At 50.7% G+C, this 26,225-nt stretch overlaps 1 protein-coding gene across 5 annotated transcripts; it reads right to left on the bottom strand.

Moving 5' to 3' along the window:
• Window positions 1–25,888, bottom strand: crebbpb (CREB binding lysine acetyltransferase b). 5 transcript variants are annotated; one of them, XM_076140548.1, is made up of 31 exons: window positions 25,040–25,888; window positions 17,051–17,673; window positions 15,200–15,367; window positions 14,286–14,538; window positions 12,476–12,589; window positions 11,616–11,855; window positions 11,413–11,509; window positions 11,138–11,275; window positions 10,934–11,051; window positions 10,663–10,837; window positions 10,494–10,556; window positions 10,102–10,223; window positions 9,624–9,812; window positions 8,893–9,285; window positions 8,529–8,699; window positions 8,159–8,324; window positions 7,903–8,021; window positions 7,584–7,823; window positions 7,393–7,481; window positions 6,833–6,913; window positions 6,648–6,704; window positions 6,481–6,558; window positions 6,321–6,388; window positions 6,086–6,236; window positions 5,753–5,899; window positions 5,541–5,654; window positions 5,287–5,452; window positions 4,489–4,656; window positions 4,134–4,295; window positions 3,661–3,942; window positions 1–3,560 (listed from the first exon to the last, which is right to left on the bottom strand). In XM_076140548.1, the coding sequence occupies exons 1-31, from the start codon at window positions 25,125–25,127 to the stop codon at window positions 1,005–1,007; spliced, it is 7,596 nt and encodes a 2,531-aa protein (XP_075996663.1). In that variant the 5' UTR covers window positions 25,128–25,888; the 3' UTR covers window positions 1–1,004. The 5 variants fall into 5 exon arrangements, with proteins under 5 accessions (XP_075996663.1, XP_075996665.1, XP_075996666.1 ...); XM_076140550.1 differs by having other exon boundaries at window positions 8,159–8,321; XM_076140551.1 differs by having other exon boundaries at window positions 8,893–9,267.
• Between the last annotated feature and the right edge of the window lie 337 nt (window positions 25,889–26,225).

Here is a 26,225-nt window from a genome sequence, read left to right as displayed (position 1 = left end):
TCTGTGACACACAGGTTTATTTAACAATATGGTATATAAGTACGAAATGAGCCATTTTAACCAGTTTGTACAGTGATTCCATTCTCATTTTCTGCATATTTACAGTACTGTCAGCTGCATGATTTACATTAGAGAACAGTCCATCAATTCAAGTTTAATGCAAGAGAGAAAAGATGCATGGAACTCTCTCTAATAACAAATCAGCAGTCAAACTAATTTATTTTCCACCACAGGCAAAAAAAAGGTTTAGGTCTTCATGAGAATTTCTTTAGAGTGAAGGGAAACAAAGTCATTTTTTTTTAAACATCTGCAAGACAAACACTGGGCCCAGGCCAGTGGAAAGAATAATCCGGCACCTGTGAACATGAACAAGCGTCCGTGTAGGTTTGCCTACACCTGCAAGTTGCGTTTGGATGTGTGCAATAGTTCCTAGATCTATACAAATATGTTAAATCTCCCATAGATTCTCAAAACGGGAAAGAAATTAAGGCTTTCCCAAAGGCAGTCCTTTTGAAAAATGGTACATTAGAATAAATTAGCCAGGAACAGAGAAACTGGGCAAGAGGGGAAACCTTGCAAAACAAATCCCAGACAAATCATTGTACAGTCTTCTCAACACAAATACCATATTAATTTGCAAAGGTACAAAATAAAAAACAGATAATAAAAGGAAATATTTTTTGTTTTGAGAAGTTTTGTTAAAAAAAGTCAATACCAGAGCATAACAAATGAAAAACAAATGAAAACAACAGAGACCAGGACATCTTAAGAGGCCGGTCTGAACCAAAAATATATTCTTTATGTCATAGGTGTCTTCTTTTAAACAGCAATTATTAAATCACTCCATGTGCTGGAAGAAAAAGCACTCCCTTGGTGTAAGGAAACCTTCACAGTCCGTGGCCTCGTCTGACTCCTGCTTTCAGCTCTTTAGTCTTTATACATCGGCAATTAAAAAATGTTTACCAGCTGAAAACACAAGGCCTTTTCTTCTGCGTCAACAAATGCTACAATCCTTCAACAAACTTCTCTAGTGTGTCTCCCGTGGTGTCGCCCATCAAGCCCATGTCGTTACTCAGCCCCCCTCGGTTTGGTGTGTTCAGTTGCGGGAGCATGGCGCTCTGCTCCGGCGTGCCCATGCGGCCCTGCTCCATGGAGCCTGGCATGGGGCCTCCCAGGCCGGGGTGGGGGGAGCTGGAGTGCATGGCGCCGTGCTGGGGAGAGGGCTGGGGTTGTATCCGCGGGGAGGGGCTAGAATGGGGGGGCTGCTGCGAAGGCGGACGGGGCGATTGCACTGGAGCCGGGGAGCGGACTTGGTTCCCCAGAGCACTGGCCATGGCCTGACCGGGGAGGTGGGCTCCTCCTTGGCTCGGGCCCTGGAGCAGGTGGGGCTGAGGGCTCATTGAGTTGGCCTGTGCTGGAGAGCCCATCTGCTGCTTCATCATCTGCTGCTGCTGCTGCTGCTGCTGGAGCATGCGCTGCTGAAGGAGGCTCTGGGGCCCGTCTAGGCCCATGCCAGGTTGGCCCATTTGGGACGTGGGAGGAAGCTGGCCCATGGGCCCCCCACCTCCTCCTTGCATAGCCATTTGCTGCTGCATACGCAGCTGGGAGTAGCTACCTGGCCCCGGCTGCTGCTGTGGGAACTGGCCGTGGCCCTGAGGCATCCCACCCTGCTGCTGCTGCTGCTGCTGCTGCTGCTGCTGCTGCTGCTGCTGCTGCTGCTGCATGTGCTGCATGCGGAGCAGCTGCCTGCGGTACAGCTGTTGATTACCATTATGAGCAGCATTCATCATTTGGCCTTGTGGGCCCATGGGCACCATGCCCTGTGGCCCCGCCTGCTGAGGGGCCTGCTGCTGCTGAGGTGGCATCCCGGGCCTCTGCACCTGATTTGCCTGCATGGCAACCATAGCCTGCATTCCTCCCTGGGCCCCCAGCATGGCCTGGGGACCCTGCTGCTGCTGCTGAGCCTGCTGCTGCTGCTGAGCCTGCTGCTGCTGTTGAGACTGGTTGGCCTGGTATTTGGCTGTCCTCTGCTTGATGAACGCCGCCATGAGTTGGGGGTTTGACTTGAGGATGTTGAGGACCTGCTGCTGCTGCTGTGGGGAGTGGGGGGACTTGAGCATGTGCAGCAGCTCCTGCAGGGCGCTGGGGGCGATGTTACTGGGCATCCCCCGAGGCATGCCCTGCTGCTGCGGCGTCATGCCCTGCTGGGGGGGCGCCTGGTTAGGCATGACCCCTGACATTGGGAGACCCTGCTGTTGGGACATGATGGGTCTTTGCATGACCTGGCCTTGATGGGCCATGGGGTTTCCCTGAGCCTGTTGAGGGGCCATGGGACCCTGTTGGGGAGGGACCTGCAGCTGGGGGCCTTGGGGGTTCTGCATGGGAGTTTGCATCCCTGGACCCCACTGGCCCTGAGGCATGGCCTGCATCACCTGTGGGCCCCGTGGTCCCTGCATCATCTGCATCTGGCCTTGCATCTGCCCCATCATTCGTGGATGGTTCATGGGGACTCCATTCATGGCATAACTCTGCTGCTGCTGCTGTTGTTGTTGTTGTTGTTGTTGTTGTTGTTGCTGATGCTGCTGTTGCTGTTGCTGCTGCTGTTGATGCTGTTGATGCTGTTGCTGCTGCTGTTGATGTTGGTGCTGTTGGTGCTGTTGGTGCTGTTGTTGCTGTTGTTGCTGCTGTTGCTGCTGTTGCTGCTGCTGCTGCTGCTGCTGCTGCTGTTGTTGTTGTTGTTGTTGTTGTTGTTGCCTTGCCTTGGCTACCACCTCAATCTGTCTGGCCACCTTCAGGGCGGCCAGCAGCTGCTGCTGTGGCTGTTGTGGGGACTGCTGCTGAGGCTGCTGTTGGTGCTGCATGCTGGGCAGGGGTGACTGCTGCTGATGGAGAGGAGAAGAATGAGGCCCTGGTTTGCCCTGTGGGGTCTGGGGCTGGCTAATGCGGCCATTGTTAGGGAAGCCTTGGACCATAGTGGCTTGGTTGGGTGGCTGATGCTGTTGGGGCTGGTTGGGCATGGGCTGCGGTGTCTGGGGCGTGTTAGGCTGCTGCCCAGAGGTGGGGGTGTCGGGAGCAGCTGAGGTAGGTGGAGATGGCAGAGGCATACCCCTTCCTGCCATGGTGGCCATTCTGCGGCGCATCATTTGAGCCTGCTGGAGCCGGTGCTGCAGCTGCTGTTGCCGGAGTTTGTGCTTGATGTTGAGACAGAAAGGAACCGGACACTTGTTCTCCTGACAGTGCTTTGCATGATAACAACATAAAGCAATGAGCTGTTTGCACACAGGGCAGCCACCGTTGGTCTTGCGCTTGCATCCTTTGGTGTGCTGAACCACCCGCTTCATCTTCTGACACGACGGCAGGGAGCAGTTGGCGTTGCGGCATTGGCAGGCGTGGACCAGGGACTGGATGCAGCGCTGGATGCTGAGGCGCCGGCTCTCCTGAGGGCTCTTTGAGGACTCTGAGTTCTGGCCGTTACTGTCGTCGTCTATGCCCAGGCCCCACTTGACCATCTGGTGCTCGTGGCCCTTATGGTTGTAGCAGTTGATGCATAGGTCATAGTCCTGGTGAGGAAGGTGATGAAGAGCACATTCAGATTTTGTTTGTTTGGTTGAAATTGGACTCAAAATGAATCTGGATTTAGATGGCGAAGCTTTTTCTTACCTCGCAGACGGTGCAGTGCCAGCGTGTCTCCACATGGTGCTTGCACTCGTTGCAGGTGTAGACAAAGCGGTCCTGGCCCTGGTTGTGCAGCTCCACCAGCATGCACATGCTGCTCCACTTACATCTCCTCAGAGAGCTGAACTCCCAGTGCTTGTCCCTGGCCAAGGTGAGAAAGGCGTCACGGCCATCCATCAGGTCACAGGTCAGCATCGGGTCTGGGTCCATGATGGGTGGCAGGGTGTTGACAACGGGCCCGGCATGGAGGTGGATGACAAAAAACACCTGGGGAGGACAAAGGAGAGACAGAGAGAGAGAGAGACAAAGACAGAGAGAGAGAGAGAGAGAGAAAGACAGAGACAGACAGACAGACAGACAGACAGAGAGAGAGAGAGAGAGAGAGAGAGAGTTGAATCCTCACCTTTCAGTGACTGTAACAGTGTTTAAGAAAAGAGAGCAGAGCACCAAAGTCTCACCTCCTTATGCTTCTCCATGGTGGCGTAGAGCTTCTGGGACAGATCGTTGGCTACATTCGGCATCCCCGGCTTCTTCTTGGTGGCTCGGCTGACGCTGCTCTTGTTTTTGTTGGTTTTCTTGTTGTTTTTCTTTTTGGCGTTCTTGCTGTCAGCCTGCGCTCCCTTCAGACAGACGAAGAAGAACAATCAAGACAAGCGGAACGTTCTCAAGAAGCACTTATGCAATGCCTGTGTTGTAAAGAGAGCAGTCTGAAAGCTGCTGTTTAGAGGAAACAGCCTGTGCTTTGTTGGTTTTGGCTCAATAGGCACGTTGCCGTTACGAAACCCCAATTAATCCCCCGACCAAACGTCTCACCTCTGTGGTCTCGGAGGAGGCGGTGTTCTCCTCCTTTTTCCTCTCTTCCTCCTCCTGCTCCAGCTCCTTGATGCCCTCCTCCAGGACATTAGGCCAGAAGTCACCTTCAAAATACGGCAGCTCGTAGGCGCTGGTCAGCCGGTCTTCAGTCGCCTGCTTGAAAATGTCCTAAAGGCAGAGACGCAAGAATCTCATCAAGTCAGGAAGTAAACACCTACAGACTGTGACAGAGTTAGCATTCAACCAGAGTGTAGTGCGAGGATTAGGATGTTTCCTTAATGCAACTTGGATGTGTTTGCTGTTAGTCAGTGACAGACGGTAGAATGAGTCAAACCAGAGGAGACCAGAGGGGACAGGTCGTCAGGTAAATATGGAACTGACTGAGATAAAGTGCACTCTTACCGGAGTATACTACAGAACTGGAAGTGAGACAAATAATGTGAGGATTACATCAGACCCTGAGTTTGAGGCTCGTCCATGCTGCAGTAACTGATTTACAACACAAGGGGGCACAACTGCAATGACACATCTGTGCTGTAGGCTGGCAGAGTGGAGACGAGTGGGACACAAGGAAAGTTCTCCCTTATCATGGAGGATGAAACTATATCATATGTTTATATATGTGTATGTATAATGACAGCCAGGCGGGCCCAGGTCATACGGATTTAACCATTTCCTTCCATTCTTACATTTGTTTTAAGGAGAGAAAAGACAGCATCCTGTTGTACAATTCATTACCAAATGATTACAAGAAGGCTCAGTACATGTAACACTGCAGTCACACAGCCACTCTCACACCTTGTAATCATGTATGATCCTCTCAGCAAAAGCTTTGTCCAGCATCTTCCTGTACCACTCCTGGAGCCTCTTGGGTTTGGGGATCTTCTGGTCAGGAGGGTGGCAGTGGAAGATGTAGTCGTCTCCCTCACTGGGTGGGCAGGCCCAGATGTGACCCGTGACATACCTGAGCCCAAAGAAGGGACGAGACACTTAGCAGGGGCAGGAGTATGACACATCCAGTTCAAAGGGTGTAAACACGGCTCTCTACCTACCCCAGCTTCTTCACGTACTCCAGGTAGCCTATTAATATCTCATGATACACTGCAGTCCTGAGCAGACGGGGCTTGAAGAAGTGAATACTGTCGAGGTATGATATGTAAACCCGTCTGCAAGGCACAGAAGGAACACTTTGTTACACAAAATACAAAGAAGGAGAAAGTGTGTCCTCTTCATACTGCTGTAATGTGGGAGTTTGTTGTTTTACCGAGTGTTTGGAAAGGAACACTCTGAGCCGTACTCCTGGACGTGCATGCCAAAGAAACAAACGTCCACGCCGTCTATTTCCTCAAATGCAAAAAGTGCTTTGGTTCTGTAAGGGAAGCTCTCCATCATGTCACCTGATTCCACAAACCTGGGGACACAAACACACACACACACACACACACACAGTTACACAGAAGTATAGCCTGTAAACGCAGTAAAAGCCTGGAGATGTTTTCATGTTCTCAAAAATGAAGCACAATCAAAAATGCTCATCCTTGTCAGTGACTAAAGGAAGTTGGATGTAAACACTTTGTCCCCATGTGACTTCTCTTACTTCGACTTCATCCCAGGCTTAACCTCCACAGTTTTTTCGGAGCTGGCCACCACTCGCACAAACACCTCACCAGCCTCGGGGTGGTTCTGCCTTTTCAAGTATTTATTCACCCGGTCCTCGATGTACGTCCCCAGCCTGGTGGTCTGCAGCCCTGCACACACACAAACACACACTCAGAATCAACCCAAGCTTTTCCCTAAATGCATGCATTGGGTTAAAATCCCACTTAACTTACTTTTAGCTGAAAACTTGTTCTCCTTTCGTGTCTTGTTAGACATCTTGAGACAGTTGTCACAGATAAAACTAGAATAATAAACATTCAGTAGTTAGTAGTGATAACAGTAAAGTGTGTGTGTGTGTGTGGAGATGTAGAGGTGCATTGTGGGACTTCTTACCCTGATGGCCAGATGACATCGTAGTGCAGCACACAGATCTGATGCATCTTCCGTCCACAGTCTTTACATTCAACAAAGCTGCAGAGACAGAGAGGTGATTGTGATTTCTGAACATAAGAAGTTTCAGAAATAAAGCAGCGACATTTTCCTCCTTCACTTCTACTCACGGCTCAGAGTCCAACATGTCATTCTTCTTCTTCTGAAACTGATCTTTCGATATCATGCTACATGGAAGAGAATGAAAGAAACAAGCGTTCTGATTGGCTCCTGTGACTGCACGTTTAACAGTCATGCTGGTTATTTCCAAAATGTCCAACAAGAAGTTTTCAGTCAGTGTGGCGTGGAAGCTTACGTTTGCGGCTGCGCCGGGTCGTCGCCCAGGGTCACACTGTTGCCCTGGATCTCGTTGAAGCACTTCTCACAGAAGTGATACCTGTGGGCAATAAGGCAGCATTTAGGTGAGCTGCAGCCAACACACACACACACACACACACACACACGGGGCAGAGCGAACAGCAGCAACCAAGGAGCATGAGCAGGCCCGCACGAAGACAATAGAAATGCTCCTGATCCAGCCACTCTCACTCCGGTGTAGGTGAGCCTTTCCTTGCTGACCCTCCTCTAAGCTTTGGCCCGTTTGGAGGCGATTGGAGGAGCGGTGCTGGTTGTATCCAGACAAAATGACAAACCCCTCTCCAATTATAGAAGTAGGATCCCAGAGTGCAGTAGCAGCTTCTGCACTGCAGGGGGGAGTTAAGTGCTGATTCTGAGGCACACAGATCTTTAGGAGACAGAAACTCCACACATGTATGAACAACATGAGGTCTGTATCATGATCTAAATGTGGTGTAACTCTGGCCTCTCGCACTGCTTCATCCTCCTCTACCTCTGAGTAGAGCCCACATGTCTCACCTGTTCTGGTAGCTGAAGTAGGTTCCATCCCTGGAGATGGTGCACAGCTGTTTGCCATAGCAGCAGAGTGTTTGTGGGGAGAACTCAACCTGTGGAAACACCAGGGAGAAGTTAGGTTCCACTCCAGCCTCAGCAGCAGGCAGCATGTAACAGAGCTGTGTGAATGGAGCGTTGAGGCTGTGTGGTCTCACCTTCCTGCCGCAGCAGTACCCCAGGCCCTGCATGACCGGGTCGATCTCCGCCTCAAACACCTCGGCCAGTTTGGTGCAGTACTTGTAGACGCGGGACGTCTTACGATTGTACAGCCAGGCGTTGTTGAACATTTGCCACACGTCGTCCACGTACTGCCACGGCTCCTGGTACTGACCCGTGTCCAGCTTGCGCTTGATGGTGGATAAGTCGATGGGATTCTTCACGATGTCAAAGTAGTCCTAGGGAGGGGAGCAGAAGGTTTCAGTACAGCAGTGTGACATGTGAGAGTGGAGCACAGGTGCAGGTGCAGACACTCACAGGGATGCCCAGCAGCATGGGGTCCACAGGCTGTCTGAAGGGCAGAGACTCCGGGTCCTGCCTGTACAGCGCCTCTAGTGTTGGCATCAGGGCCTGTCTCAGCTCCTCGGGCTTAAATACTGCAGAGACAAGAACACCAACATCTTCACTGATATCTGCTCTGGTGTGTTTGTGAATCGAGCTGCAGTGTGACAGGAGAGAGAGAGAGAGAGAGAGAGAGAGAGGACAGCAGTGAGTCTGCGCTCTGGATTCTTACTCTTCTTACGGTTCTGAGGGGCGCCGCTGGCTCCGCTCTCCTCTTCTTCTTTGGGTTCCGTCTTCATCTCCGGTTTCTTCTCCTCAGTTTCCATCGGTTCCTGCTTTGGCTCTGCTGTATCCGGCTCCTCCTTCTTTACAGTCACAGGTCTGCTTTCCTCCTCCTGCTTTTTGAAAAACAACTCTGGTCACCTGTCTACAGCTAAACCATCAGTCAGGACGGGTGTTGGGTACAGAGGCAAAGTGTCGGCAGGGCAGAGAACAGGAGTCAAACTGAGCGATGACCTGGTGAACAGCTAGGATGCATTATTCATGAACCCTAAACTCATCGTTGCTCCACCTTGCTTCACTTTGTTAAACTGGCTGCGTACCTCAGTTTTGATTTCCATCTTCTTTGCAGCGTTGCCTTCGTCCTCCTCCTCCTTTACTTCAGGTTTGGTTTCAGAGCCGCTGGTGTCAGACAGGGCCTGCTGGGAGCCGACCTCAGCCACGGACACGGGAGTGGCCACCCGGTTATCTATGCTGGCCGCTGCCTGGGACATCTTGATGAAGAGGGAAGAGACATGAAGAAGAGAACTTATGACCTTGATCTATTGATGAACATACAATCCTCCTGTGAACAAAAACATAACGCATCATATCCCAAATCAACAGCTTGGTCACATAAACAGTCAGGTGGTTGAGCAGGGAATGAAAGGTGCTAAAGGTGCTAAAGGTACAACAGGAGGGTCTCACCGGTGTGCTAGGGTGCTGTGCCTGCACTGAGGTGGGCTGCTGCATCTGACTGGGAGGTTCAGGCTGGGGCTGCAGGGGTGTGAGGGGCTGCGAGGGGGTGGGTGGCGTGCCCAGGACCGAGGGGGGGCGAGGGAGGCTACTGGGTATATGAGTTGGGGTAGAGGAGGGCCCGCCGGTGGAAGCAGGGGTGGAAGGCTGCTGTGGCACCTGGGCCTGTGAGGGAGCAGGGTGCTGAGGCTGCAGGTTGGCTGAGGCGTTAGGTGAAGGGGTGGAGCCTAATGTGGGCAGAGCCGCGGGGCCACAGGGCAGCTGGGGGCCGAGGGAGCCCAGTGCATTCAGAGGGAGGTTAGAGTTCTGCTGCTGCTGCTGCTGCTGCTGCTGCTGCTGCTGCTGCTGGAGGAAACAGCAACGCAGACGGTTACAGTACACACACTACTGCCACACACACACATTCAGATATCAACACACATGCTGGGCACAGGCACAGGCAGTAGTCGAGTGGGTAGCGCTTCCGCTTAAGAACCGGAGGGTTGCCGGTTCGTCCCTGCCGAGGTGCCCCTGAGCAAGGCACCGAACCCTCAATTGCTCCCCCCTCTGCGAAGGGTGGTAATATAATGTAATGTAAGTCGCTTTGGATAAAAGCGTCTGCCAAATGATCGTAATGTAATGTAATGTAATGTAATGTAATGTAATGTAATGCTGACACACACTCAGAGCAGTGATGAGCTCACCTGTGTGACGGCAGCTTGCGTGGCAGGCTGGCTCAAGCCCACGTTCACATTCATGGCTCCACCTGCTGCTGCGGGGAACTGGCCCTGCGACAGGAACTGGCCCGGGCCCGCCTGCTGAGGTACCATGGTATTAGCATGATTACCCATCATCCCTTGAGCCTGAGGCATCCTGGATGGGGACATGACCATCTGCAAAAGGGACAAGACATATAAAGATGATGGAGGCAGAGAAAGGATCCAGCATGAAGACAAACATGAACCTGAGCAACCTGAGAGCAGAAGGCCCGTCAGAACCCTTAGACATAAAGAGATCAGGACCCAGCTTCACTTTAAACACGTCGGTGTGGTTGAGGGACAAATCAGGCAACCAGAGACAGAAAGGAGAGAAGACGAGGCAAAGAATGATGGAGAGAACAGAAAGAGAGAAATGAGTGGAACAGAGTGAAAGGAGGAGGAAGGAGGAGGAGGAAGGTCTCACCCCCGGGACAGAGTTCATGCTCATCTGCTGAGGGTGGCTCATAGGGGAGGCAGCTCGTGCTCCCATGGGTGCCTGAGACATCTGCACATTCTGCATTGCCATTGGGTTAAACTGATTGATTCCTGTGGGAACAAGCGCACACACACGCGCACACACACACACACACAGCAGACCTGAGTATCATACATGGGAGTGTAATTTAATATTCCATCGCCCACTGAGGGGCAGCAGCTCGATCAACCACCGGAGCTATAACACATTTATTCATCTGAACACTCTAATGTATAAGGGATCAATTTCAGATATCAAGCAATTAGTTCACTTAGGAAGAAGGAATGTCCTAACAGGAAGTAACTAAGAGGGCAAAGGGGCGCACACACACACACACACACCTTGAGACACCTGCATTCGGTTCATGATCTGGTTTGGCACGTTGGGCAGAGGCACGGGTCCGTCTGAGGGAGGACACAAACACACACACACACACACTCAGCATCACAGTGCATAGATGTTTACAATGTACACATGTGACCCAAAGATCAAAGCATGAGAGTTACTGACTGGGAGGTCGGACCGCCTGTCCTGGACCCATGGCGTTGGCCTGGGCCATGCCGGGCTGCTGAGGCCCGGCTGAGCCCACCATACCGGCCGGCTTCTGGAGCCGCGAGCGCCTCTTCTCCTCCAGCTCCTTCTGGATCTTATAGATCTTCTCTGCCAGCAGGTGGTAGTACTCATCCTGAAGAGAGCAGCACAGCACACACACACGTCAGCCTCACTCAGTATGGAACGTGTTGTTGTTATTCTTGATAGTGGATGATTGAAGCTTTGTTACCCTGCTGTTGGCCGACTCGTACATGTCGCCCTCCACTTTGCGTGCGTACGCCACCAGGTTCTCCATTCGCCGGTCCCTCAGTGCTGCAGGGTCTGGGGTGGGGAATATGGCTTGTACACTGTGGAGAGACGGCAGGTCAAAGGGTTAATAGTGGCGTTGTCAGCAGAGCACAGGAGGATGTTCAGCACACGTGTGTTCTCTCACAGTTTGTGCACCAGGTGGGTGCGTAGGTCCTGAGTGACGTGCTCGTGCCAGGCTTTCCTTACGCCCGAGGCAGAGAGGGGGCTGGCAGACGGGAGGTTCCCCATGCCTCCTGCTACTGACCCATCTGGCATCAGCTGACTGGAAGGGACACGGAAGAAAACTAGATTAGTCCAGAGTAAAATGAAGTCTTTGGTTGAACTTGTGTGTTCATGTCTGCCACATCCCTCTGAAATGAATAACACACATAAAAGACAGCTCTGCCATGAAACACTCACTTGTTAAGTGCAGAAGGTAGAGAGGCGTCCGGGTGCATGCCAGCCTGGTCTGGGGAGACCCCCATGCCTCCTGCCATCTGGTTCATCTGATTAGTGCCTGATCAACAAACAGCAAGCAACAAAATGAGACACCGGCTGGTGTGTGTGGGTTTGGGGCAGCATAGCGTGACGCAGCTTCATGATCAGACGATTGATGCTCGTACCTAGTTGGTTGATATTCCTCAGCTGCTGATGCTGAGGGCCCTGTGGGTTTTGCTGGGTGAGACCCTGGCCCTGAGTGGAGGCCTGGTTCCCATAGGGCAGGCCCAGGGCAGCGTAGGCCCTCTGCATGGAGCTGGGGTCGATGTGTGTGGCAGAGCTGTTGATGGCTGTGGAGCTGGGCTGACCCGGCCCCACTGAGCTGATGGCATTCTGCAGGCTGGCACCAGGGGAGCCAAGCATGGCTGCAGGGAGGAGGAGGAGGGAGGAGGAGTTAGATTCAGTCAGAAGAGACATGGAATTATCAGTAATCATGTCAATAAATACAATTATAAACATATGCTGGATAAAGCTAAATAAAGAATAAGCCCATCTCCCTGCTTGAGCCATGGCTGCTCTGCTGTGTGTGTGTGTGTGTGAGCTGACAGGGAGCATGCTGCCTCTGTGGGGGATTTAAATCTGTCATAGGGCCTTTAACCAATCAGAGAGCAGCCTGCGCTGGGCCCTGCCCCCACTGATAGCAGAGGCACAGAGGCCTTCCCCTGGGTGTCACATTACAGGCCCAGCCTTTCCACAGGAATTCTCTCACTCCTGCTGCTTTTACAGCTCGCGAGCCAGCACAGAGCTGTGGTGACCACGAGCTACCTGCAGGTGGCAGCACTTCATACAGACACACACAGCAACTTCAGGCTCCAGGCTGAATCACAGTGCCACCCTGTTGAGCAGCTCACACACACTAAGAAAGACGCACTAAGAGCTGTGTTTAGATTGATACAGGACAGCTCCTTATAACTCTGATGTACGGAGAGGAGAGAGCAGGTGAAGGAGCAGGTGAAGGAGCAGGTGAAGGAGCAGGAGGACTCACGCTGCTGGTTCCTCTTGTCGCTTGCGTTCTTCAGAGGCAGGCAGACGGGACAGTCGTGCCTCGTGCAGTTCTTCCAGTGAGAGATGATCTGTCTGGATGATGCACAGTGAGCCACTGGAGGGAGAGAGGGGAGAGGGAGACACAAACACAGAGGAGGGACAGATCAGTCAGCAGTGGGCAAAGTGAGGAGAATATGAAGAGAAAACGGCCCAACAAGCAAACACATCTGCTGCTGCTGCTCGCCATGATGTGGACAGACTGGAGAAACGATCTGAGATTACTTATAATGTAACGTGTGTGTGTGTGTGTGTGTGTGTGTGTGTGTGTGCTCGTTGTTTGTATGTTTGTGTCGAGTTCTAATCAGCAGCATTCCCACAGTCCCCTCCTGACCCATCACACACATCCATGTGTTCATGGTTCGGCCTTTTCATCACAGCTCAGTTCACTCAGATTTGACTTCTTTTACTTCAGTAATGGTTGAACGTAATCACCCAGCACGTCGCAGTTAATGTCATCATGACTGGATAATGACATCAGGACCCCTAGCAGGACGACCTCATGCATGATGTCACAGTGGGTGATGACATCATGAGGGTACACAGTGTTCCTGTACAGGGGGCCGGCAGGGAGAAGAGGAGGAACTTCTTCACTACACTCAGGAAACTAATATCTGGACTAGCAGAGACTTTTCTTTCAATAATAAGTAATAACTAGTACACCATGTGTCCTAAGATACGAGTCTCAAGCACCATGAGTCAATGAGACCTGCTGCTAGTCAGATTACACCTGAACCTAACAGCAGAGCTCAAAGTTCACTGGCTCAGGCTCTCTTCACCCCGGCCCTGTCCTCCTCCTGCCACAGCCCTCACAAGTGTCACAAACAACAAACAGTGCTCTCCTTATGAGTGAGTAGGAGCGGGCTCCTACCAGAGACCTCCACAGCCGTGTGAGCTCCATCAAACCTCTGGCTGGGCGTCTGCCGGCTCCTGGCTGCCAGAGAGACACGCTTCTCCTTCGGCATGTTTGAGGCTTCTGTTTGACACTGCGAGGGTTTTTCGCTTCATTCCTGATGTCATTATGGTCGGTTGCCATGGGTTACGTTCATGTCAACTGTGACATCATTGTTGATGTCATTATGGGGGAGGTGCTAGGGCGGCCATGCTCACGTCAGTGTGCATGATGCTAATAGATAAAGATGCTAATGGCAGCAAAAAGATTTTACTGTCAACTTTGGAGGCGACTGCAGGAAGTTGCTCTTTGTGACTCTGGACCATCAGACAACCAACAAACCGCTCTGTGTCTGCTGCTCTGTACCGTCTTCTTAATTCAAAAGCGTTTCAATAGATTGTATTGCCCCCCACTCACTCACTCTCACTCCCTCCCTCTCTCTCTCCCCCACTCACTCACTCCATCCCTCTCTCACTCTCTCCCTCCCACACTCACTCAGTCCATCCCTCTCTCACTCTCTCCCTCCCACACTCAGTCACTCCATCCCTCTCTCACTCTCTCCCTCCCACACTCACTCAGTCCATCCCTCTCTCACTCTCTCCCTCCCACACTCACTCAGTCACTCCCTCTCTCACTCCCTCTCTCTCCCTCCCACTCACTCACTCCCTCCCCTGCCCTCACTCACTCACTCTCTCCCCACACTCACTCTCTCACTCTCACTCCCTCCCTCCCTCCCTCACTCCCCCATCTCTCTCACTCCCCCACCCCTCCACTCACTCTCTCCCTTCCCCCTCTCTCTCTCAACCCCCCACTCACTCTCTCTCTCTCACTCAGTCTCTCTCACTCCCCCTCCCTCACTCACCCTGGCAGGACTTGCCGGCCTGGCAGTGGGTCATGTGGTTGAGGACGTTCTTCATGGTGCGGCAGTGAGGCAGTGAGCAGGCTCTGACCTCGCCGTTGGCCTGCTCCCTCCGCTGGCACTTGTGTGCGTGGAGCAGCAGGACCAGCTGCTGCTGAATGAGTTTACGCTTCTCCGGGTCAGCGGTGGGACCCCCCGACACGCCGCCGGCCCCCGGCACCATGCCCACCGACGCTACTTGCTGCTGCATTTGAGACTGGAACAAACATAGCAGCACACTTTAGTGACAGGAAACACAACAGAGAAGAAGATGAGGCAGGTTCATACAAGAACAGCTGAGAACAGATCACACAACTTCTGCCTCCTTTTCCTTTGACCCACAAACCTGAACACTTTTACTCTGTGCCTTTAAACATGCTCAAAACTGTTTTTAAAGTTTTAGTTTTAAAGTTTTCAAAAGGAAGCAGAGTGTGTGTGGATGTGGCTGTGTGAAGTTTAGGCCTGTTTGAGTCTAAAGGGAACATGAGAGGTGACGCAGCTGAAGGCAGAAGAAGAAGAAGAAGAAGAAGAAGAAGAGAGCGCACAGGCCTGCTGAACAGTTGCCCCTCAAAGCTGCTTTATACTTCCTGCCACAATGACATAATTGCAGGTCTTTGGCAGACCTGGATTTCCATCTTGAAATCTGAAACACTGTGGTTTGTGGCTCTGCCAGCTGCATGTGGTCGACTGCTTCTTTCTTATCTGCTACGCACACGCATTCGTTGAAAATCAAATACTTAACTATCTGAACCGTCCAGAGGTAAAGTCCTCACTCTGACTGAACACCAGGCCCGTGTTCCTTCAGGCTCAGCCCGAGCTGCAGACGCTGCTCTGGAGTGAAAGGAGGAGCAGGAGCGACTCAGACTGGAGGCACTCACCATGTTTGACAGGCTGCCGGCTCCCTTCAGCTCTGCAGGGAATTGGGGCAGGTTATTGGTGAGGACCGTCTTGTTCTGGAGCTGTTGGGCGTTGACCCCCGCCGCTCCCATCTGCTGGACCCCGGCCTGGCCGTACTGCTGAGCGAACGCGGCTCCAGACATCCCCATCTACAGCACACAGGAGACAGAGGAGGCTCACACAGATGAAGAGCTGAGAGACATGCAGCACACACAGCATCACTTCACTGTGTGTGCTTCATCACCACATGGCTCTCTGTCAGGCCAGAGGGTCTCATCATGGCCAGGACTTAAGATAGAAGGTTTCTGGGTGATTAGGAACTTTGTTTACTGTATATTTATGGATTATTATTAGTCACAGCCAAACAACTGTCTCCACGATTCCAAGCTAGCTTGTGAACATGAGGAGTGTTTGGGTGAGCAGATGAAGAGTTCAGGGTTTGCTGGAACTTTTCCATACAAAACCAAAGAAACTACGATTGGTTACTTTGATCATTAAGGTCTCAAGTCTCAGTAGGATCTTAGGTTTTCATGTCCTTTTCCACCTCAGACAGTGAATCTTTAGCTCTTTTGCTTCACGATAATAAGTTACAATTCCCATTTCTTCATTGGCACTCAGCCTGCGTGTGCTCGCAGCCTTCCCCCTCTGCAGCCAGAGCAGCCACTCGCTCTGCGCCGCTCCGGAGGTTCCCCACGGCTGGCAGCGCTCCCGCAGACAGATGAAAGAGCGAGTGCAGCCCAGCCCAGCACAGAGAGAGAGGGAGAGAAAGAGAGAGAGAGAGAGAGAGAGAGAGAGAGAGAAATGGGAGGAGAGTGCACAGGTCCGGCTCGCTCAACAGCTGAGCTGAGCAGAGCAGAGCAGAGCAGAGCGCTGCAGCCTGCCCCTCCCCCCTTCCAGAAAGAAACACACAGATGCTCGCCTGCTGCTCCCGTTCAGACCGGAGCGACGCCTCCTCCCGCTCTCACCGTGTGTGGTGAGGCTGGAGGACGTGCAGCGTCACACAGGAAGCCTCCGGTGTTCCCTCACCTCTTTTCTCCTCTCCCATCCCACCTCTGCTCCTTCCTCCTTACAGCTCTATTATCAAAAGCCACGGGCCCTGGGGAGCGACAGCACATGCCACAGAGGCAGAGGGGGGAAATGGAAAGGGTGGGATTGAACTAAACCAGAGAACGGTACCATGTACAGCCAGGTTCAAGATCTTTGCCTGCTTCCCTCCTCTCACACACAACACCGGTGACCTAATGTGACGTAAACAACACGTCATGTGTGAAAGAGCAGCGCTCTATCAGACACACAGGCGTACTCTCAGACGTACAGGCGCTCTCGTTTCATGTGGCGTTGGTCTTTGTAAGAACCAGTGTGCTGGTTTACTTTTGGTTTCCTGTCAAACCACAGAGGCCTGAGCGTCTCTGATAGAGAGCTGGAGACGTTCTCACATTGCATAACTCAATGTCATGTGAAAGTTACCACACACACAAACCTGCAGCTTAAACTAGTACAATGCTTGTTGCAGCTGTTAGTATACATCCTCAGGGCAGCTCTGTGAGACAGTCCTGTCCCAGGTCAGACCCAGAGGGACAGACACACCTCCAGCCTCCTCAGCTGGTGGTCTCCTTCCTCTCAGGCCAACATGAACAACAGATCAACACACGGTGCGTCGCTTAGCAGATGAAGATGTTCTTAATAAAGGACTCTTCTTCATGAGACCAGCAGACTGGACACTAAGTAACGGATGCTCTATGTTGCCTTGCACCGACACCTTCAGGTCCTCATCCTCTGTTAGCTGCACAGTATCAGGCTCAGTTCTAGAGTATTGGACATGAACCTCTCACCTTATTCATGCTTCCAGCCTGCTGAGCGTTCATGGTGTTGTGAGCTCCAAGCTGTGGCCCTCCTTGGGTGAGCGTCTCAGCCAGCACGCTGCCGCCAAGACCCGGTCCAGCACCCACTTGGGGGCCCTGCATGCCCTGACCCTGGTACTGCATCCCAGGCCTACCCCGACCTGCCGGACCCAGAGTCCCGTTCATCACCGGTCCGGTCTGACCCATGACCCCGTGACCTTGCCCGCTGTTCAACATGGCCTGGTTGAAGGTCATGCCCGCACTGCCGTTGCCTTGTCCGGGGGCGGGGCCTCCTTTCTGGGCTTGAGGAGACTGGTGATTGGGCGAGCCCTGTCCCAGTGGGCTTTTACCGAGCACTGAGCCTAACTGGCCTCCCATCATGCCTCCTTGTTGGGGACCGCTCGAATTGAGACTGGCACCCAAGATGGAGGAGCTGCCCGGTCGCAGTAGCTCAGAGAGTTGCTTGTGCTTGGCAGCTGCATCGGGGACCATGGAGTTGAGACCGGGCCCCCCTGCACCTGGGCCATTAGAGGCCATGCCCATCTGGCCCAGGTCTCCATTGGGGATGAGTTCATCTGGAAGGTCGTTCTCCAGGTCAAACAGAGACACCAGGTCTAAAGGGAGAAGGAGAGAAATATGACATCAATCAGCTGAGTTCATAAACTACAGACACACATCAACACAATAAATATGATCCATGATTCTAAGATTCATAACAAATAAAACAGAGTGATAAAGTTTGGAAAAACTTTATCTCACACACACACACACACACACACACACACACACACACACACACACACACACACACACACACACACACACACACACACACACACACACACACACACACACACACACACACACACACACACACACACACACACACCTTTTCCAAACACACCTGCAATCCTTTCGCGCAATCAATGAAAAATGACAGATCTGAATCAACTCATTGTAAACAACAATTAAGATTAGGTAATCCTGTAATCTCCTTATCAAACATCCCACAGTACCAACAGAACCGTCCCTGAACCAAAGAGACTGGACTCACACTCCCCTCACCTGAAGAGGACCGGCACGACTCATTTCAACCAAAGCTAATCAAGGATTCGCTACGAACCACTCCACTTCAAACAGAGCGATGACATAAGGGATGAAACGCTCTCCCTTAACCCCTAAACCACTTCCTCTCACCTGCACTCTTCATTACGAGCTATGAACCCAACAGAAGCAGCGATGGTTTTGGTTCATCAACAACACGGACACTGTAAGAGTTAAACGCAGTGTTGTCGCCTGCACTCGGCTGCTTGTTTCAGAGCCGGGCTGAACGTGAGCCTGAACGTGAGCCTGAACGTGAGCCTGAACGTGAGCCTGAACGTGAGCCTGAACGTGAGCCTGAACGTGAGCCTGAACGTGAGCCTGAACGTGAGCCTGAACGTGAGCCTGAACGTGAGCCTGAACGTGAGCCTGAGGAGTCTGGGTATCTGATCCACTGCCTGAACGTTCAGCTATCTGGCCGCAAAGCCATCAGATGGACTTCGGGCACGTCTGAAATTTAGCTCGGCTGAATGTTGGTGTGAGCAGCACCGCGGTCCAGTTTCCCCACACGTTGGAAGTCTGTGGTGTGTGTGTGTGTGTGTGTGTGTGTGTGTGTGTGTGTGTGAGAGATCGTAATATTGCATTTCCTTTCTCATTTCCTACTTTTTGAGTTTCATTTAATATAAATTGTTGTGGTTTATTGGCCGTCTCATCTTTGCTGCTTGTGCTCAATTTCTTTCTAAATAGACTTTAGGGGGTTCTAAACATCGAGGTGGCACCGCTCCGGCTCTGCAACAAGTCCATTGTGGTTGGATTCCTTTTCCACATGCACAGGCTGACATAATTGGTGCAAAAGGGAAAATGAAAGCTTCTTTAAGAGCTGGTTTACAGAGCAGCAGTGAGGGCGGCGTCGCTAACAGCTGATCTGACTGGCAGCACATTTGTTAAACTTTTAGTATTGTGCTTTACAAGAAGAGATGTGATGACTTCAAGATGGGCACACGGTCGGTACGCTGCCATCATGCAGACACTGACTAGACACAAAGTGGCAAGTCTACAACCTCTGACAGGGAGGAAATGCTTCTGTGGACAGATACAACGCTTCAAACTAAACTGCTTACTGTTCTGAAATGATGCCAGTCTTGTTCAGAGGACATAAGTATCCCGTGGACAGATTAAATAAGAGGGTTAAGAGCAGAGGGCTGATTGGTTAGAGGCACTCCAGGGCCTGTTAGAGTAAAGGTCCACTTCTGGTTGGCATCAAGTGGCGTCTCACACCGCACCGCCACACACATACTACTCATCTCAATCAGTTCCACCTCAGTTGAGGCGAAAGCAGGCATGCCCGGTGTAACACCTGCTGCTGCTCACACACACACGCTGTTGGAAGGCAGCATTGTTAACGGTTGACTGTATCTCAATGCGTGCTAATGTGAACATATCTTAGTAATGCTGGCCTAGGGTTAGGTGATCATAGACACAGAGGAGGGAAGCTCACACTGTGGATAATGGCTGCCCGTCTCTCACAAAGACGCAGATGTGCAAATGAAAACAGGCTCATAGACTGGAGCACTTAGCGCACAAACTGTCACACATTCAAATAAGCATCAAAGAGGATCCGTATGCTAATCTGTGGAGCTAAGGGGCAAATCAGTGTGCGGTGGGCTGGAAGTAGCAACCGGAGTCGTGTCGGCCAGAGGACCAATAATAGGCCGGCGCCGCAAATAATAAAGTGAAGCGAACGCCATTAGGGAATAATTGGTGTACATTCTTCTGGCCGAGCCCAGAGTTTGGGCATAGAGGAGTTAAAACTGTCCGAGTGCCTTCTCAGATTACAGCTCTGAGAGAACCAACCATGTTTCAATTACACACACTCACTTTTATTGCTAAATTGACGTTGCCTTTGGAAGTTAATATCATTTTAATGCGTTTATTGGTTGTACATCAATATGGTTAATATTCAATCAAAGCTGCTGCTTAACTAACTTATTGCATTAAAACAAACAAAAACGCGAATCATAAAATTGCTCTTTATGACGGTGTAATGATTGACTGTGAGCCCGGTGTAACCATGTGACTGTGACAAAGTACAACATGTACAACACCAACAACATGTACGACAAACCCAGGGTTTCATCTAAGTCTCATTTCACAAGTGTGGCGACACTGATGGCCCAAAATGCTGTGAAAATGGTTTTCAGTTGAATAACTAACTTTTCTTGGACACAGACCCTGCCCCCACACCCCCCACAGACAGATACACACACACACACACACCCCCCACAGGACGGCAGCACCTCAGGAACCCTCTAACATAGCGGCCCTTCTACCGCAGCATTTGACAGTTTGACATTCCTCCCTCTTCCATCAGCTGGACATCTAGATTGGTTGATCTGAGTGTGCTGCAGAGGTTAAATCACATCTCTGATTCCGGTTTGTCTCTATTAATGGCTTTACTTTCTCAAACACTCCAGCCGGCCAGCTAAGGTGTTCCTCAAGGTTCTGTTCTGGGGCCTCTTCTATTTTATAAAACAAAGACATGGCCCGGGTCATCACTGCTGTGCAGACGACATGCAACACCTCTACCTATTCTAACAAACTCTTTAAATGAAATCAAATCCTGGATGGCCAACAAACCTGCTAAAACTGAGTTAACCCTTGATGGGACCAATTTGCATTGCCTCCAAATACATCAGCGCAGGTTTCAACCTCAGACCCTCCGCTCTGTTGGTTCCCTCACTCTGCTTCTATCTCGGTCCAGATTGAAAACCGTGGGTGACGGAGCGTCTTCCTCCTCGGCGCCAAGATGAGGGAACACCTTGCCAGATTCCCTGTGACGTAGGTATGGACCTCACAGTGCCTACGTTTGCCATCGTCTTCAGTGTATTTCATTACTGTGTGGTCATTTTGTGCTTTGGGGACTTGAAAAGCGCAAAACAAATAAACATTCCGTTGTTATTGTAACAATATCAGAAACAACAGAAGAGCAAACTATGGGTTCTTCCCAGATTTATAAGATTCAAACTTTCTCAACTCAAGTCTGCTGTGCTTATCACAACATCTGTATCCTGGCACTCCTTCTCTTCTTCTGTCAAACATGTTAAACCCTGAGCTGCGTTCAGGACAGAAGAGAGCAGACGTACAAGAGAAATGGTGAAATGCTGTATTGAATCTGTATTTGTGTCTCAACTGGGAGGAACATGGCCTCTGGAGGAGACGGCCCAGTGTCTGCTTTACTGCCCAGTCAAACCTCCGTCACCGCACCAGAGGCTGAGCTACCTCGCCTGAAGACTAAGGAGCGTCAGCCTTGCTAGATAATGCCACAGCACACAAAACACCAGAGACAAAGAAACTTCACATATCGCAGCTGTTTGTTAATGGCCAACAGATGTTTCTGATCTCTGCTGCAATTTAAAGTAGGCAGCTCGTCCTTATGCTGTCTCCTCCTTTACACAACGCCAGGGATCGCCCTCAATATGCTGTCTCCTCCTTTACACAACACCAGGGATCGCCCTCAATATGTTGTCTTCTCTGTATCACACAGTGTGTTTCTGAGGTACCAAGCTCACATCTCCTGCTGCACAGGTCTCATCTCCATCCACACTGACATAGAAAACAAATCTCCAACAACTGTCCACAGTAAAACAGCGTTTTCAACCCCGTACACAGCTCCTCTGGGTAAACCAATCTGAAGACGGCGGCTTATTGCCTGTCCAATACGCCGACATCCCACAGTCACATGACTCGGGCTCTGGCTGAGGACCGGCGTGTTGGGCTGCTGTTCATTTGGATCTCCATATTGATCAATCAGAGCTGATGTGGTGCAGTTGTGATGAACTCAGTGGCCTTGACTTGAGACCAGGTCTGGGCCAACCAGTGCCCGTCTGCACCAAACTGTCTGATACGCTGTGTAAACGTGCGTGGATGAAGATGGTTTTCACACCGATACTGCGTTTCTAAAGCAGCTGGACTACTTTGGGTGTCGCCTCACACTTTTCTTCACCTGTTGTTGACACAATGTTTCTTAATATTACATCTCCAGCTAAACCATTACAGATACAGTATAGTATAGTACAGTACAGTATAGTAGCTATTCTGTACAGCGCCTGGCTCCATCTGTACGGTGGAACAGGAAGGTTGTCATAACAGCGCTTTGCAGCCGTTTTAAGAGAAAAGAAAATGAAATAAAGTCACACACTTGGTGTTAGTGACAGCCGAGAGAGTAGTGAGATGTTTGCAGCACTTAGGCTCAGAGTTGTTATTTTGTCTTGCCTGTTAGCATCACACACTGACAGACAGTGAGGAGGCAGGAGCACTTAGCCCCTCCTCTTTGGGCTGCGCCCTTCTGAGGGACACCGTAGGCTTTTATAATGTTCAACCTGAGAGACACCAGTCACACATGACGCCTCACTTAAGAGAACCAAAGCTGAGATAAACGTACGCCCCAGGAAACATCCTTGATGTTCAAGCTAATACTCGACAAATGAACATTGTATTTATTCTGGGGCTTTTTTTAGCCGTTGAAGCAGTTGAACTTATTTCATCTTTAGGTCTCTGTTGACAACACTGTTGAATGGAAACAGTTCCACCTGACGGCTCAGTTATTTAATAATGAACGCTGTGAGTAATTGTCACTTTAAGTAATTATTTCCTACAATCAAATGAAATCAACTCTGTGCAAACGCTTGGCTCGGCAGCTCAGGGAACAAAATCTGTTACATACAAGCGTTTTATTTTGAAATGCCAGCAGGAAGTTGTGAGTTTGAAGTGGAACTATTTCAGTTTGACGGACTGAACACACCGATCCAGGCCGTGCTGATGTCCTGATGGAGCAGACACAGGACCGGGCAGAACACAACTCACACACATTAAACACACTTCACCATAGAGTCAAGTGTGATGATGATGATGATGATGATCATCTCCAGAGTTTGGTGCTGTGAACGCTCATGTGTGTTTGGAATTATAGCAATGAGTGACATGAATACAGTGCGGCTCTGCTACACACTTGAGCCCAGATACATCAACACACACACACACACACACACACACACACACACACACACACACACACACACACACACACACACACACACACTTAAAAACACACTTAAAAACACAAACCTTTGTGTTTCAGACTAAATGTGGTTGATAGACATGGATGCTATAGATTGTGTGTGTGTGTGTGTGGTCTGTCCTTTCATGCAGTTGGGAGACGGTGATATTGGGTCTTCATACCAACAATCACATCACGCGTCCTTATTGCATCATACGTTGTGGTTCACACACACACGTACACACACGTCACAATGTTTCTCCACACCATGCGGCCCTGACAGGTCTGGTGCCGGCGTCCCGTGGGGGGTAAAGGAAGAGTTAGATCAACGCTCTACCACCTCTCTAGTCCTTCATCATTTCACCCATCGCTCACCGTGCACACAGCATCAACACACACACACACACCATGACAGCCCATACACACACACACACACACACACACAGGAAGTACCACTCAACTGTAGCAATAATCACAGAATCTATCAAATATGACAGCTTGTAAAAAAAAACCTAAATAACAGCTGAGTTTTCATGTAGAACAGTCTAAGTAAGTTGTGAAGTTGTTCTGCAGGTTGGACCGAGTAGAGACACAGACCCCAGGGCCAGCTGCTGAGCTTCACTCTCACCACTCTGCAGCCTGGATGACAACCTTTCTGTGTGTCGTTGGCAGGAGGTGAGCTGGATGTGGGAATTCAATCTTCCTCTAAATCCCTTCAAGTAACAGTTTGTTTTGTTTCTAAAGAAATAAGGACTGAACCACGGCGACTGACCGACTCACAGGAGCCTCTTGTAATGTCCTGCTGAAGTGTCCTTAAGCAAGTCACTGAGGCCACTCCAACCCTTAATGGCACTGACGAGTGACACAGCTATGCCAGTGCTCTGCCAACTGCCGATGGTTGGGAAGCAGAGAGAGAGGCGGGGCCGTCCCACTCTGGTGTGAACGTACAGGTAGAGAGAGAGACGAGCAAAGGCTTCAGACTGAGGCAGAGACCAGACCCAGACAAGCCCACCTATCAGAGCAGAGACTCAGACCTCTGCTGATACACAACACGGGCTCACATACATGTTAGGCCACTGCTGCTCAGAGCTGGAAGTCAGGGGTAGGAACCATTCTCTAAGTGTTTAGATGTAAGTTGACTCAGATGAGTTAGCTGTGTTGTATTCTAACCTGTTGCATGTTTACTGGGGGCTCAGGCTCCATGGTGCACATGTTCAACAATGTGTAGCAGAAATGAACATTGTAGCATTGTTCACTTGGGAAACAGACATTTGGTTGAACACGAGCGTGCCAGAGTGCAGAGATGTTTGAGTGGAGGCTTTAAAGTGATGATGTGACTTTTTAAACTTCCTGAGTGAGGAACAAACTCATGTTAATAACACTTCAGTCTCTTTACCACATAAACCGATACCTGTGCTGTGACTGAGATGATCGAGCCATTTGCTTTGCTGCAGGTCGACATTACACACACACACACACACACACACACACACACACACACACACGCTGAAGTCTCCTGTAGTGGAGCTCTGCGCGGATCTACAGTCACGTGTTCATCTCCTCCTTATTCGCATTAGTTTCATGATATACTTGTGTGATTTTCTTGCATACTGAAAATCCTGCACACATGTAACATTGCAGGTGAGACTAAGCCAAAGAAAAAGACGAGTTGCTGAGCACCAGAGAGTTGATGTGTGACTTTATGGCACTTTTGTGTGTTGTTTTATAATTCCTGTTAAATCCCCGTGATGTTTCTATCATGTCACAGTTTAGTGCTCTGACTCACTGAGGCTCATGCTCCTAAGGTGGACGCATCCACGCTGCCAGAGGCGGTGATGTGAGTGTGTGTGTGTGAGCAGCTTTGGGTCAAGTCCCGTCCTTACCTGGGCCGTCAGACGCCGGGAGCGCAGGTGAATTCAGCTTGGCTCGCTTTGCATTGGGGGGTCCGACATCCAGCAGATTGTCAGCCATCCTGCTGGGCAGTAAATGTGTGAAAATGTCGTTGCAGGAAAGCACACCGGGATGCGACCACCTCGCCCCCCTCCGGTACGGGGACGATGCGATTCTTCTGTGCGTAATAAAGCGATTTCACCGTTTTCCTTAGTTGGCAGACAGGCGAGAATGCTGCCTGGAGGAACGAACTCAAAAGAAAGGCAACAGCGCCACGCTCCGCCGCCGAAGATCACCCCATGATAATCCAACACCCAACACCCACATAATTATCCTCAATAATTACGTCCAAAAAATATTTCACTTCGGGAAAAATAAATAATAATCAATTATAAAATATTTCACGCGGCGTGAGCAGATCCGTTTCCCCGTAGAAAGCCGCTTTCACGGCTGGAGTGAATCATTTTTTTCGCAGTCCACACGAACAGCCATAAAATCTAGCTTTGGCTTAAATAAAAAGAGCAAAATTCAAGAAATATTTTCTATGAGGCGTCTTATTTTTCTCGCCGCTGTCTCCCGGTAAATACATCGGCTCGGCACGGAGATACGGCGAGAAGCGGCGCTCTCTAAAAGGGAAATCAAATATACAGTGGGCTCTCGAGTCGACAAAAAGCCGTCGAATCCTCACACGTTTGCCATAATACCGCTCGAAAGAACGAACACTTCGATTTTCCTCGCAAAAAAGCCGTCCAAGCCCAGTCTGGGTCGCTCCGATCGGGTTTTAAAATTAATGCTCCCCCAGAAATCCCGATTCTGAGCCGCGTCAAGATGGCGGCTGTTGATTCCTCCGATACAAAAAAGTTTTTTTTTCTTCCCAGCTAGACTGAGGGGGAGGAGGGAGAGGAGGGGGGCGGGGCCGCGCTATGACGCAGTGACGTAAACCTGAATCCCACCGTGCGTCATGTCAACGTAAACCAAGCGGCCTGAAGGGGCGAAATGACACAAACGGGTAAATTCATGTACTATTACACGTTTGTTGACGTTTACGAGTAAACTTCCTTCGAATTCTGCAAGGTACAATCTGCTGATACACGTGAATACACGTAATACGACGTAACACACCGCGGAGGAGACATAACGACACGTTTAGGGGGAGAATATGCTCAAAACGTTAATATA

The sequence above is a fragment of the Genypterus blacodes genome, unplaced genomic scaffold (genome assembly GCF_046128005.1).
Source record: "Genypterus blacodes isolate CSIRO-AG114 ecotype Tasmania unplaced genomic scaffold, CSIRO-AGI_Gbla_v1 ptg000666l_1, whole genome shotgun sequence".
NCBI lineage: Eukaryota > Metazoa > Chordata > Actinopteri > Ophidiiformes > Ophidiidae > Genypterus > Genypterus blacodes.
This window is presented reverse-complemented; position numbering and strand designations above follow the sequence as displayed.